Genomic DNA, 14502 nt, shown 5'->3' on the forward strand with positions numbered 1-14502 from the left:
TATATACAGTAGTTAGGTATGCTTAACTAAGGAGCTGTGCACACAGCCCTGAAGGGGTGGCTTCCAGCCGCCCTGTTACAGCCAGATCGGGGCCGCAACAACCGCACACTGTAGCTCTGATCTGGCCTTTGCAGGGCACAAAGGGTGTGATACCTGCATTGCCATGGCTTGGCGTGCTCCTTTGGTGCTGTGTTATACATACGCAGAACCAGAGGAGCACTGTGACACCGCACACTGTGTGGTGTGGCGTGGGATGTCATGCTGCCCTGGAGGTAGAGCCAGGGTGTGCATCGTATAGACCCTACGCCCCAAGTCCACCCCCAAGCCGGCCCAAACTGCCGGTCTGCACAGCCCCTAAGTAGTATCTCCTGGGCCCAAGCCTGTTTTACTGGGCAGCAGCCACTGCCAGAAACAGATGTATGTTCTGATCAGTGTTTACCCCATTGCCACCAGTGATCTCCAGTGCGACAATCAAAAACAAGGTTCCAGTCACAATTCCTCCTCACATCAGAGATTATTGGCAGGAGGGAATTGGAAACATCAGTTTACTACACCCTGATCAATAGGAGAACTGATTTGTGTTGCTTGCAGCAGCAGGAGCTACCAGGCAAAAGAGGATTGGGGACTTTTACAATTTTGACAATAGTATCACAATCATGAATATGTAGGGACAGTGACTGAATCAGTTATGGATGGCTAACTCTAGGGTATGCATCCATAACTGTGATAGTAAATTGGAGCCATATGCATTCTATGTATGTAGTCTATCCATTGAAAAAGCATTAACTCTGAACAAGAATGGGCAAGCTACAGGTTCACTCAGTCCCCATCTAGGCCCCAAGCTTCTATATCAGGCCATTCTCCTTATGCTCAGCCCACCCTCCATTCCACTCCCATGCTTATGGGTCATATTGCATGCATGGGTATATATCCATTTTTAAAGAACAATCCATGAATGAGGCAAGAATGCACTTTATCAGGAAGCCAAGATTAGGTGTAGCTCCCTGTCTTGTGTGTGCTATACACCTTGCTTTGCTTTCTGTTGTATGTGTAGAAGGTACACTGTACGTAATGTGTAGAAAGATCCCCCAAAATGGCTTTTTATGGACATGGAAATCAGGGGGACTATTACTTGAGAAAAAATGGAAATGTATTACAGTAGACTGCATTAAATCTCTTCATTTTAGTCAGTAGCATGATTACCAATGTAACAGCATACAATAGTAGCACATGAGCTTAAAATACAGTGGGCCCTTAGTATCAGCTGGAGTTTGGTTCCAGGACAAACAAACACACACACTTGTGGATACCAAAATCCATAGGTGTTCATGTCCCATTGTATACAATGGTGTAGTAAAATAGTGTCCCTTTTATAAAATGGCAAAATTAAGGTTTGTTTTTTGGTATGGGGTATATTTTGAATCCATGGATATGGAAGGCCAACTGTATTAACCTGCACTCTGTGATGTATGAAGAGGTTTTTTTTCCATTTCAAAGTGTTCCAAAGATACTGACATCCTTTCTCCATACTCTTCAAGGTCTCCCTCCACCAAAAGGCCTCACTCTTGTTCCTAAAAGCACCACAGCCCTGACCTTGTCATGGCAACCAGTGGTTCAAAACTCAGAAGATAACATACACATTGAAGTAGAAAAGAAGAGTGTGCTGGACATGAGTGGCAAGACTACCACGATCAATCACTTGCCAAGCAATCAGTCTGTTCTGGTCATTGACAATTTGGAGCCCAGACACCAATACATGTGCCGAGTCCGTGTGAACAGCAAGTCTAAAGGAGAATGGAGTGACTATCTCTATGCATGGACCTTCAGTGACCGTATGTTCATGGAGTCAATTAATGGAGTCAATACCTAACTTTTCTTATATAGGCTTGTTGAACACGTTTGCTTTATTATTTGGCTACTATTGTCTAAACAGGTCTTCCTTAGTATGCTGTAATAGAACATTTTCTTCCAAGCTATTTAGGATATATGAATTAATTTACCCTTCATAATAAATTCTCCAAAACATATTGAGATCTTTGTAGCTTTCACAAATTTTTGTATTTGATATAGCAGTAATGGGTCCATTGTTATGCGTAAAGTCAACTTTTTTCTTTTTCTCCCTGCTTCTCTTCTAGAAAATGATGGCACCACAACAGTGCTATCACCATAACTCTCAACAGTGTACAGGTAGACTAGTTCTGACTGTCACTGCCCCTTCTCTCCACCCCCCCCACCAAATGCCATGAAAGGTTAGCCTTTGCACTACTAATATAAGAGTTTCTGACTACATGCTGTCTTCTCAAGAAAGCATGAGGCACTATATTGATATCATCACTTAGTTTTAGACTGTGGCCTATTTGTTGCCCAAGCATCTTGACTTAGTGGCATCCCACCATTGGTGTCATCCGGTGTAGAGGGGAGTTGCTGGGGGGATCTGCCAGAGGGCAGCAGTCGCCAAAAGCTATATTCTATTCTTCCAGTTTTTTAAGTCTACCAGGCTTAGAAGAGGGGTGGGAACTCAAAAACATGGCAAAACTGCCTCTCACACACTTTGGAGGGCACAAGAGGGCCCAACATTTGGGATGCAGCCTGATAACACTTACTTATGGATGAATCCTGTTAATTCAGAAGTAGCCAAAAGTGTGGCAATTCTGGATGTTGTTGAACTGCAGCTCTCAGCAACCCTTGCTCACCTGCTCAGTGGTACAGCAGTGAAGAATGCTGGGAGTTGCAGGTCAACAACATCTGGGAAGTCACATTTTGCCCATCCCTGCCTCAGTGGGTTAGATTTCTGAACAGACATGATTAAGCGGTTACTTTTTTAAAAACTCACCGTTGCCAATTTATAAATGCACTCAGGAAGCCATTAACTTTAGATCTAACTGAGATTCAATTTTGAATGCTTAAAATCAAAACACATGACTTTCTTAATAGGGGGCAAAGATAAATGTGAAACAGAATACATAGTTTTTTGTTTTTTGTTTTTAGAGCTTCCTCCTTCACCAGATCACATCAAGATCATAAACATCACAGACTCCTCTGCTCTCATTTCCTGGTCAACTGCTGAAGGACATTCCATCTCCTCCATCATCCTCAGCTATAAAATTTATGGCAAGACTGAATACAATCACATTGATGTCACCATCAGAAATGCCACCATTACTCATTACCACCTCAAGGGTCTTGAGCCAAACACTGAATATCTGGTTCAGATCAAGGCTCAGAATAATATTGGATCAAGCAACCCAAACCCTTCTTATGAACTGAAGACCCTCCCAGAAACCAAAGGTTAGTACCAGCTGAGATGTGAACTCTTGACATTCAGAGTAATCCTGTGCTATTTAACCAAAAGTAACCTCTCTTATATTCAGTGGAGTTTCTATCTGGTTAAGTGTTTGCATGTTGAATCGCCCTCATCTGGAATTCCAAGATCCAAAATATTCCAAAAACTAAAACTTTTTTCATGAGTGGCTGAGATAGTGATAGCTTTGCTTTATGATGGTTCAGTGTACCCAAACTTTGTGTCATGCACACAATTATTTAAAATATTATATAAAGTTACTGTTATACGATGTGTATAAGGTGTATATGAAGCATTAATGAATTTTGTGTTTAGACTTGGGTCTAATCACCAAGATATCTCATTATGTACGTATATGCAAATACAGGTATTCAATAATAATAATAATAAAAAAATAAAAATCCAAACCACCTCTGGCCTCAACCATTTTGGATGAGGGAGACCCAAAAGTGTATTTTACTTATATATGCAGGTAATTCTGGGTGGACTTTATAATACAGTCGGCCCATTCGCAGAGACCATGAAGAAGAAACCAAAATCTGTGAATGCTCAAGTTCATGCACATGTCTGCACCGTCATTAGGGTCAACTGGCCTTGCATTGCCTCACTTTGCCTCCAGAGGCTGGAAGATGTTGTTCCCAGTGGCCAAGCAGCTGCTCCAAGGCTGCCCCATGAAATGGTGGGCATTGAAGCCACCTTTTCCTTGTTGTTGTTGTTGTTGTTATTGTTATCATCATTTGCCTCTGCTCCTGAGCCTTCTGGGATCCGGAGGAGGGAGGAAGAGGGGAGTCTGTTTTCTCATCAGTACCCAGTGGCAGGTGAGTGCCAGGGCTATTTGAGTGGCCAGAAGGAGCCTCTTCCCACCCTCAGGGGCTCATGGGGGGTGTCACTGCCTTCCCCTGAGGCTGAGAGTGTGTGACTTACCTTACTTGTTGTTGGATGTTTTCAAGTCAGTTCTGAAGGCAACTTGTCCCTAATGGTGGTGCTGCCATGTGGAGACGCTATCACTGAGGACGATGCAGGCCCTCAGTCTGCAGACAGTTGAATCCATGAGTGGCAAGTCTGTGGATACTAAGGGTGAACTGTAACAATGAATCTTGTGTGTTTCTGACAAAAGTCCCATTGAGTTCAGATGGACTTATTCCCAAGAATGTGTATATATGATTTCAGCCTTGGTCTCCCCCCCTCCACCAACCTCCCTTAAAGTCAGTACCGAAGCTACCAAAACTTTTGCACTATAAGCAATTTTCCAGTGGACTTCCATGATTTCATTCTATATTTGATTTTGTGCAGACTTCAGCAGATTCTCTCAGAATATTTCCTCAAAAGACTGAGGTGTTAAGGGATGGGGAAGAGAAAAGTATGACAGACAAAAATGATGTATGGAATAAAGGAGCAGAGCCAGGAGCAAGGAGGTGGTTTTTGCCATTTCCTCCTTCTGAAACATAGTCTACACCACCTGGTATTCATTGGTGGTCTCTCATCCAGGTACTAACCAGAGCTGACCCTGCTGATCTTTGAAGATCAAACAAAATCTGGTGCCTTTAGGGTATTTCTAGATGAACTAAGAATTCACTCACCATGATTAACTTTACCGTGGATGCATTTACACCAGTGGTCCCCAAACTGTGCCCTTTAAGAGATTTTGGACTTCATCTCCTAGAAGCCTCAGCCACGTTTCCCAATAGTCTGGTTTTCTGGGAGCTGAAGTCCGTTAAGGAACACAGTTTGAGGACCACTGATCTACACCGTAGAAATAATGCAGTTTGATACCACATTAATTGCCATACCTCTCTCCTACAGAATCCTGGGTTTTGTAGTTTTGTGACTCTAAGAGAAGGCCTTGCAAAACTATAAATCCCAGGATCCCATAGGATGGAGTTACTGCACTTAAAGTGGTGCCAAACTGCATTATTTTTACAGTGTAGGGGTATCCCATGTCTGGTTTGCCAAACTGGTCATGCTGGCTGGAAGATTCAGGGAGCTGCAGGTTTTCTAACTCTGAAATTTGTTTATGAGCTGTTGAAGAATTTTGTGAGACATTAATGTAAAATAGTTGAATAGGGGCTTTTTTTAATAATGAAAAATAAGAACACATTGTCTACTTTGTCTACTTCCCTCAGTTCCATACGAGTCAAAGGGAGGAAGGATGTTGCTGATTGCCATCCTGGGTTCAGCAGGGATGACTTGCTTGACCATACTGCTGGCCTTTTTCATTATGCTACAGCTGAAGCGGGCAAATTTTCAGCGAAGAATGGCCCAGGCTTTCCAAAATGTGGTGGTAAGTCCATTGGTTTTCCTTAAAGCAACCCAGCCCAACTTGGAGCACTCCAGATGTTTGTGAGAGCAGCTTTCATTATTTCCATTTGGCATGTCTGCTGGCTTTCTGGGAATGAAGAGGGCTGCAGGTCAACACACTGGGAGGGAACCAGATTGTGGAAGGCTATCTTAGAGGTGTGTGTGTGTGTGTGTATATATATATATATATGTGTGTGTGTGTGTATGTGTGTGTGTGTATATGTGTATGTATGTATATATATATATGTGTGTGTGTGTGTATGTATGTATATGTATGTGTATATATATGTATGTATATATATATATATATATATATATATATATATATATATATATATGCCATACAACTCAGCTAATTTCTGCTACAATTTTGCTAGGAGCAATCATGGATTAAGTGACTTTCATTTGCAGTGGCATCACTCAGGTTGGCGTCACCCAGTGCAGAACTCATGGTTTCACCCCTGCCACATTGACCGCCTCCCATACCACACCATACAGAATCCTTAGTAATGCTTTTTGTACTACTGTTACCCATAAATCATAGTTCCCATATATCGCTGAATGTAATGGCAATAGTATTGACACAAACAACTAGCAAAATTAAAATTATATCTTTAAATTGCAGTATCATATGCACAGACTAAATCTGTTTACATGAACAAGCACCCCTGGAAATGGCACCTCATGGCTGGCCCCAGTGGCAGAGGGTGGGAGGGAGAGGTGCGTCCTCTCTTGGCTACCTGGCCACCTCAGAGGAAGGGGGGCCAGAGTTCCTAGCCCCTAAATTCCCATTGTTCCTAATGGCAGTGTAGCCACATGTACACACTACTACTGGGAACAATGGGAGCTTTCCATCCATGGATACTCAAATCTGTGGAAGGCAAGTCTGCGAATACCGTGAGCCAACTGTAATGCTTGGCCGTGCAAAGTGGTCCTATGTTCTTAAATATGCTTTTCTTTTTAAAGTATTCTAGGTACACTAAAATTGTTGGTCCTTTTCTGGATCCTTTATTTCCTTTAAATCCCAGAACTGAATATAGCAAGTGGTTTAAATGGTTTAAAACTGCTAAAATGGAGACTGAACAGACAGCCAAAATAAAGCTGCTTCGAGTCACTTTGGACGTATGCTGTTTAAATGTTGCACGTGTCTTAAGAGGCTGGAAGCTGTGCCAAAGCCACACTCCAGTCCTAAGATGTGTGTGTCATTTAAACAGCATACTGTACATCCAAACTGACCCAAAGCAGCTTTATTTTGTTCTATCTGTTCGGGCCCATTGTTTAAAACCTTTTGAGTGACAACAGTCTAATTTTAGTCTAGGGGGACTAATACATCCCATCCTGGTGTATGTGGGTTAAGACTACAGTTAGGGAAAGAAAGGCAGCTAATTCAAAATACAAATTTTTATCCCAGACTTAGAAACTTACAAAACAACAACAACAACAACAACAAAAAACAACAACAGGCACAAATCATTCACACATTTCTGAAGAAGACTTACATAGATATGATTTTACTGTAACCCATTTCCTGTTGTAGTTTCTGTATAATTTACTTTATATCACTTACGTAATTTTTTTTCATCCAGAGAGATGAGCCAGCTGTACAGTTCAATTCAGGAACTCTTACCCTAAGCCGGAAAGCCAAAAATAGCCCAGATCCTACTATTTACCCAGTCTTGGAGTGGAATGACATCAAATTTCAGGATGTGATTGGAGAGGGCAACTTTGGCCAGGTTCTTAAAGCACGAATCAAGAAGGATGGGTTGCGAATGGATGCAGCTATCAAAAGGATGAAGGGTCAGTTCACCCCTAGAAGGGAAAAGACTGTCTAGCAAGCTATCAGTGGTCCACTCCACTGTTGGTACATATCCAAATTTAAGCCTCTGCAATTTTCTCGTTCTCACACACAAACACCCCACCCATGCCAATTTCATTTTTTAAAAGCCTCTGGTTCAGGATTGCCAGTTCTCAGGGCCTGGCACCTTTTCTCTGGTCCTCAGAGTGAAGGTGTGCAATCTCAGAGTGAGGGTGCTGTCATAATAGCGTATGTCCAAGAATTTTCATCAGTTGTTAGACTTGGTGGGTTTTATTTGAATGGCTTACTTTGCAACTGTGGTTGACACTTAATGTATCATGTTTAATGGGGGCCATCAGGTGTTGTGATGTCTAGCCATCACAAGGTGGTCATCCCTCAGTCTCAGGTTTTGGCCCTAAAACCTCAGGGCCTGGGATAGTCTTGAGCGAACAACCCTGCTCCTTTTCCAGTAATGGAGGTTTTTTAAAAGCCTTTCACAAAAGGGAAGAGGCATTTTTCAAGGGAGAGGTTGCAACCTTGGGGAGGAGAACAGTCCAGTCGTCCCCAGCTGTAACTCTTCAAGATGCAATTCCTCCTCTTCCACTTGGCTTTAATAGAGGGAAAGATGTGTTTTCCATGCTGTAAAAGACTCTGCTTCCAATTGTTCTCCCCATGTCATTCTTCTTGTACATTTAAAAAAGTAACCAAACACAAATTAATTATTTATTTTGTGGCCAGGAGTAGAGGACACAGGGCAGAGTAAGTAGCTAAGAAAGTGTGGAAGCAAGCAATGCCTAACACAAAATACATGCCATTATTTGCAGAATATGCCTCAAAGGACGATCACAGAGATTTTGCTGGAGAACTAGAAGTCCTGTGTAAACTTGGACATCATCCGAATATCATAAACCTTTTGGGAGCATGTGAACATCGAGGTATGATGCATCTCTGTGGATTTTGTTTTTAAAGGTATTGCAAAGTTCAATGAAATAATCTTTTTGCACATGTTTTCTGAAATCTCTCTCTTTTTCCAGGGTATCTCTATCTTGCAATTGAATATGCCCCACATGGGAATTTGCTAGACTTTCTGCGGAAGAGCCGAGTTCTGGAGACTGACCCAGCATTTGCCATTGCCAACAGTACTGCCTCCACACTCTCCTCTCAGCAGCTATTGCACTTTGCAGCCGATGTAGCCAGAGGAATGGACTACCTGAGCCAAAAACAGGTCAGTGGTTGTTGTTGTTTTGCAAATATGATTTATTAATTAAATTTGTGGACTACTCATAAATACCTACCAAAAACCAATAAGATAGCTCTGGCATGAGTTGTGCTAGGCCTTACTAATGCTCAGTCCCAGTGTTTGTTTTGATGTTTTTTGATGATCAGTCCTATAAAGTACAAACTGGTGAAACTTGAAGCTTGAAGTTATTTTAAAAATATTTTTATTAGGCATTTTTAAAACACATATAAAATTAATCACATCATCTGTTTCCAGACATTTTAAGACACAATTTTCAAATCAAATCAAACATTCAAAATAACATTCATTTTCCAGTTAAGTACTGCTTCTATAGAATCTCTCATATTAGCTACCATGCATGTTTATCATCGTATTTAAAGTTATTTTAAAAGCAAACAGGTTACACTTATAGTTCCAAAGCCCAATCAAGTAGCCAGTGACCATTACCGTCATCGTTTTTAATGACAATTCTTGATTTCTCAAAATTAACTAAGATAGCTTTAAATACTTAAAAAGCAGGGACAGCATCTGAATACTAAAATAGCATTGCCAGATTAGATCTGGGCTGGGGGTCCTGTAACTTTAATGCTTACCAGATCTTTGAGCATGACCAGGTGCCATAAAGCCCTGTCGGGGTGATGAAGGTACCTGTTCTCCTTCACTTTCCAAACCTTGATTTTCAGCTGCAGCCATCCCCTCCCAACACTGGTATTACTGGAAGAGGGGACATGGAGGAGCTGGCAACAAAAACACAGCTAAGTGACAAGAACAAAAGTTGTGGCTGTTCCCCTCCCCTCCTGTCTCCACTAGCCAGTGGCATCACTAGGATTGGTGGCACCCCAGTGTGGTTCATGGTGTCTGTTTTACCAAAGGCAAGGAGATTCTTTTCTGTGATTCTGAAGCAATACAAAATACCCATTGTGTTTGCATGATACACCCAGTAATATTCCTATACAAAGGAATATGCATAAATCATACCAAACAAACATCTCAGTTCAGCTGCTGGGAGCCCCCAAAGAGCAGCAGAGTAGACCTCTTCTGAAGCCATCCAAGCATGACACCTCAGATCTGAAGGTCTGTGCTGAAGCTCCAACCGTAGGAGTTTTATAGATTTCTCCAAGATCATGTCACTCCTATATCATACATCTCCCAGGCCATTGATCAGAAGGTTGTTTTCATGGGTGTTAGCCATGGGCCTGACACCACTTTAAAGCCTGCTATCTTTAGATTCCTCCTTACACTGTTCCAGTTGATGTTATGTCTCTGTCTGGGTACGCTGGGTAAGCTTCTAGCTGTTTGGGCTTCTCCCTGTGCTCAGCTCACTACCTCTTCTCAGTGCTCAGACTGCTCTCTATGCTTTCCCAAAAACGTGTTACCTTTTACAGACATTAGCAAATATACAAGACACATGATTTAGCACAATCCAACCAACGTTTTGGGTGAAGGAAGTGAAAAGGGGTTCATTTTGTTAGGATGGAGGAGAACAGTGACAGGCCATTACACCTCCTCAAGATGCTGTATGTCTTCTGAGGTTCCCCATACAGTGTCACCCCCATGGTTGCACCCCTCACCAGCCAGAAGGTGGGGGCAGCCATCATGGCAATTTGGGGACTCCCTGGCCACTACTGCTTGGTTTCTCCATGGGGAGGGACCTTGGGAGACCTCTGTGGGAGACTAAGGCCTGCAAAAAGAAACATGGAGGGACATATGTGAGCCAAGCATTGCCTACCCTTTTGTGAGTGAAAGTGAAATAGTGACAGGTTTTCCATGTGACGAGGGTCATACTGCTTTTGATGTGGTTTTGTTTGTTTGTTTGTTTTAGCTTTTTTCTATTCACAAAAGTGGGCAGGCCATAGTCATATGAATAGGGCAGGGGCAACTTGTCATCTACGAACACGTTCCTTCCTGATGAGCTTGCAGGGGTGGAGTAAGAAAATGACTGTGCTCTTGATTTTGCAAGGTTTCTAAAAGGTGGAAAGAAGTGTGTCTGACACACATATATGCACAAAAAAACCAATTTAATTCAGTTTATGTGATACCTTTACCTTTACCTTTAATATCCTGAAAGAACTCAAAATGGGCACTTTTGTTGAAGGTCCTGCTTGTTAAGGATGTGATCAATTTAAGATGTAAGATTCAAAGAGAGAACATTTGTCTTCTTTAGTTTATCCACCGGGATCTTGCGGCAAGAAACATCTTGGTTGGAGAAAACTATGTGGCAAAAATAGCTGACTTTGGATTGTCTCGAGGACAAGAGGTTTATGTTAAAAAGACCATGGTAAGAAAGCACCAAGAGGCATTTTCAACTCCATTTGTTGTGCAGAGATATCTACTTATCCCATTATGGTATTATCTGTAGTGTTTCTTTTTGAAACAAATCAGAACTTAAATCTGACCTTCAGTGTAACTTTCAAGAGGACAAAGCCTGCGGCATCACTGAAATGAATGGGAGTTATTTCCTTGCAGTTTTTATGAGCACAAATTGTATAAAGAACAAAGTAGAAAAAGATGGAAAAGAAATGGCCTTAATAGAAAGATGGAATAGAAATGAAAATATATACTGTACATACCGGTATATGTCAAGAACTGATATCTAGATAGATATCCATATGAACTTGGGATTTGTGCGTCATAAATTGAAATGTTGAAAGAGTTGCGGATTCCTAAATCCACTGAATAATAGTAGGTGGCCTTTATCTTTCCAGTGTCACAGTGCACTGTGTCTTTTAGCCACTGGAAGGGCTGAGAGAATCCACTTCCACTAACGGTTAGTCTATTTTCACAAACAGCGATAAAAAGCTGTAAGTTTCAAAAAATGTTCCAATATTGAATTAATATGGCAATAATCTCCTCCCCCAAACGAAGCTACAACTGGAAATGTCCTAATTATACTTATAAGAGACATGGGCAAATTACAGTACCAACATTTGTCCTTTATTGAAAATGGTTTGTAGTGTGTAGACAAAATAGAAGTGCTTAGCTGGATAATTCACAGTATGAGATGCATAGATACAGCTGGTATAAAAGCCACAGTACCATTCCATTTATCAAGCAAAACTGGGCAGTCTAATTATTCATTCCCGTCATTCCTAAGATTGTATAAACCTGAACTTGCCTCAGTTTTCAAGAGAATAAAGCCTACAGCTCCATTGAAACTAAGAGAACTTACTTCAAATTCTACTTATGTAGGTGTTTTGGACTGGTTTGTTAGACATTATACTTGCTACATTGATTTACAGTATAGATTACCTGTTGAGTTCAGATATCCACTAGTTTCCTGTAACAATTCAGGTGACAGGTTTCATATTTCCACAAAGCTCAGAGGAATTGGCTCAGCTGTTTAGGGGCAAGGTCAAAATACAAGTTTCATAATGGGGTAACTTTGTGCCAATGTGAAAACATTGCTCAGAATGTAAGGCAAGATGAGGAAAGCCTTCAGTTATTTAAGTGGAAGGACTCAGTCCATCTACACAAAGGTGTGCGCATACAAGGAGGTGCTCTCAGAATGGAAAAGAATGGGGAAACCATTTGGGGTAAGAAGGACGGAGGGAGGGAGAAACACAGGCTATGGCTTCTGAAATCTTGTACCCAGAACACACTGCTGTAACAAAGTTTAACATCTTTCTAATCTCATTCTTTTAGGGAAGGCTTCCTGTGCGATGGATGGCAATTGAATCTCTAAACTACAGTGTATATACCACAAACAGTGATGTGTAAGTTACTGTCTTTATATCCTTTTCTAATTCTTTTGCTCATTTTTAGTAACGCTGAGGCCTCACAGGTGTTACAGGCAGAAGGGGTCAGCACGGGTGGTGGAGCTGAATTCCACTATCCACAGTGAGCACGAAAATACTTAACACCTGTGGATTATGTTGCCAGTGAAAGCCAAGCCTATGCTTTTTTTAAAAATGAGTTTCCTTCCATTGAAATCAGTGGGATGGAATTGACCTATGCCATCTCCAGGGTGGGGGATTTCAGAGGCTGGACTGAGATTGGATTTGAGGGTCAGAAAATAATTCTCTTGCAACACGCCCATTGCTATATTCCACCATCTCTGATGTTACATCCCCGCAATGACTGGAAAGGGGCTTAAGATATATCCCATGGCTTGTTCCTCTGCAGCCTTGGAAAGGAAGATTAGATATAACCAATAGCTCTTGGTACATTGTCCAATTAATCATGCATAGGACTGTACTGTAAAACCTCCATTGAATTCAGCAGATCTTTACTCCCTCCCACAGATATCAGTGCAATTTGGTTGGACAGTGTACAAAGTTTTGTCAGTCCTCATGCTCTCAAGATTTGTCACCCAAGAGGTTTGCAAGTTCCAGGGGAATTGCAAATTTCATAGCTGTAGACAAGATTTACATATCTCAAGGTTTCCTCTCAGTATTAACATTTGGAAAAGATCAAACTAACTGCTCCCATACATCTTAAAGGAGGAGTTAGTTATCATGACATTCTTATTGCACAGACGGTGTCCTTTGATTTCTATTTACCATAAATTTGTAAATGGAAAAGAATGTTCCTGTTTTTAATTTATATAATGAATTATTTTTTTTAAAAAAGGATTAATTCTCTTGCCGTGCATGTACTTTTTTGTGCTAATATAAACAGGGAAGAGACACAGTTAATCATTTTTGTTAGAGCAGGGTTTGGAACGCATTTCAGATGGAGTTTTAGTGTCTATCTTCTTCTACAGGAGTAAGTTTTACACACACACACACACACACACACACACACACACACACACAGAGGCAGGCTGGCGGGCTGCTGGCAGCCTGCTTCCCTCCCTTGCGGTCTCTTCCAACTCTGTGATTCTATGAGAATGCCGCCATGCCATGCTAGGGTTAGGAACCATGCGGTTGGTGCGCGGTCCCTAACCCTAGAATCACCGCCACCACGCCCCTTTCAGCCCACCTGTCTCGAGCCTTTGTCACATGCGTTTTGTAAAATTACCCAGCATAGCTACACTAGATTCACTGGCTCACACCAATCGCAACCCGTTGCTCAACGAGAGGTACAGATAAACATTTCCTTATTGTGTAGTCATTGATTCAATTCCTTATCCACTTCTAAGGACTTCATTTACTGAACCTCTTAAATAGTGGATTCATTTGTGCAGTGATTTACTTCAGTATAACAGGGCTTTGACTGTCCTGAGCACAATAGAATTTTTCTAATAATCATGCTTTTAATTTTAGCAATGGCTTAATTATATTTTAAACTTTTGTACAATTTAAATTTTTTTTAGCTGTATCCGTTTTAAATTTTGTTATTGGCATGGAGCCCTAGACTGGGAAAAAGGTAGAATATAAATACAGTTGGTCCTCCATATCCACATATTCTTTAAGTTAAGCATCCACAGCTTGAAAATGGAGGGGGGGGGGAGTATAAATTCCAAATAGCAAACCCTTGATTTTGCCATTTTATATAAGGAACTCCATTTTACTATGCCATTGTATTTAACGGGGCTTGACCATCCACAGATTTTCGTATCCAAGGGGGACCTGGAACCAAACCCCAGCGGATACCAAGGGCCCACTGTATAATGATATTTGGCATCCAGCATTGCAATTTGTAGCCCAAGGTGCAATACAAGGTACAAGGTACAAAGATCAATAACTGCTCCCTATCCACTAACACTATGTAGTCACACATGTGGAACTGTTGTCACAATTGTAAATGCCCTGTCAATTCATTTCCAGGAAGCAACCACACCTAGGGAAGGAGATCTGTTTGGCTGGCAATCAAACCTCGGTGGATAAAGTTTCCACCCCTTTCCCATCAGCAAGAAAGGCTGTGACATTCAGAAGCTGGACCATGTTGTAATTTCTTCTTGCAGATTCACTTGCTGTTGGGAGGGGG

At 41.5% G+C, this 14502-nt stretch overlaps 1 protein-coding gene across 3 annotated transcripts in view; it reads left to right on the forward strand.

The window, feature by feature from the left end:
- The window catches only part of TEK (TEK receptor tyrosine kinase), a 46637-nt gene that overhangs the window by 27316 nt on the left and 4819 nt on the right, over positions 1-14502 (forward strand). For all 3 annotated transcript variants that reach the window (XM_042455113.1, XM_042455114.1, XM_042455115.1), the window contains 8 exons: positions 1539-1832; positions 2989-3288; positions 5425-5582; positions 7186-7396; positions 8219-8329; positions 8429-8619; positions 10799-10912; positions 12277-12347. In XM_042455113.1, coding sequence (XP_042311047.1) covers positions 1539-1832; positions 2989-3288; positions 5425-5582; positions 7186-7396; positions 8219-8329; positions 8429-8619; positions 10799-10912; positions 12277-12347 — 1450 coding nt within the window. The remainder of the gene's footprint in view (positions 1-1538; positions 1833-2988; positions 3289-5424; positions 5583-7185; positions 7397-8218; positions 8330-8428; positions 8620-10798; positions 10913-12276; positions 12348-14502) is intronic.

This window comes from Sceloporus undulatus, chromosome 2 (assembly GCF_019175285.1).
Source record: "Sceloporus undulatus isolate JIND9_A2432 ecotype Alabama chromosome 2, SceUnd_v1.1, whole genome shotgun sequence".
Lineage (NCBI taxonomy): Eukaryota > Metazoa > Chordata > Lepidosauria > Squamata > Phrynosomatidae > Sceloporus > Sceloporus undulatus.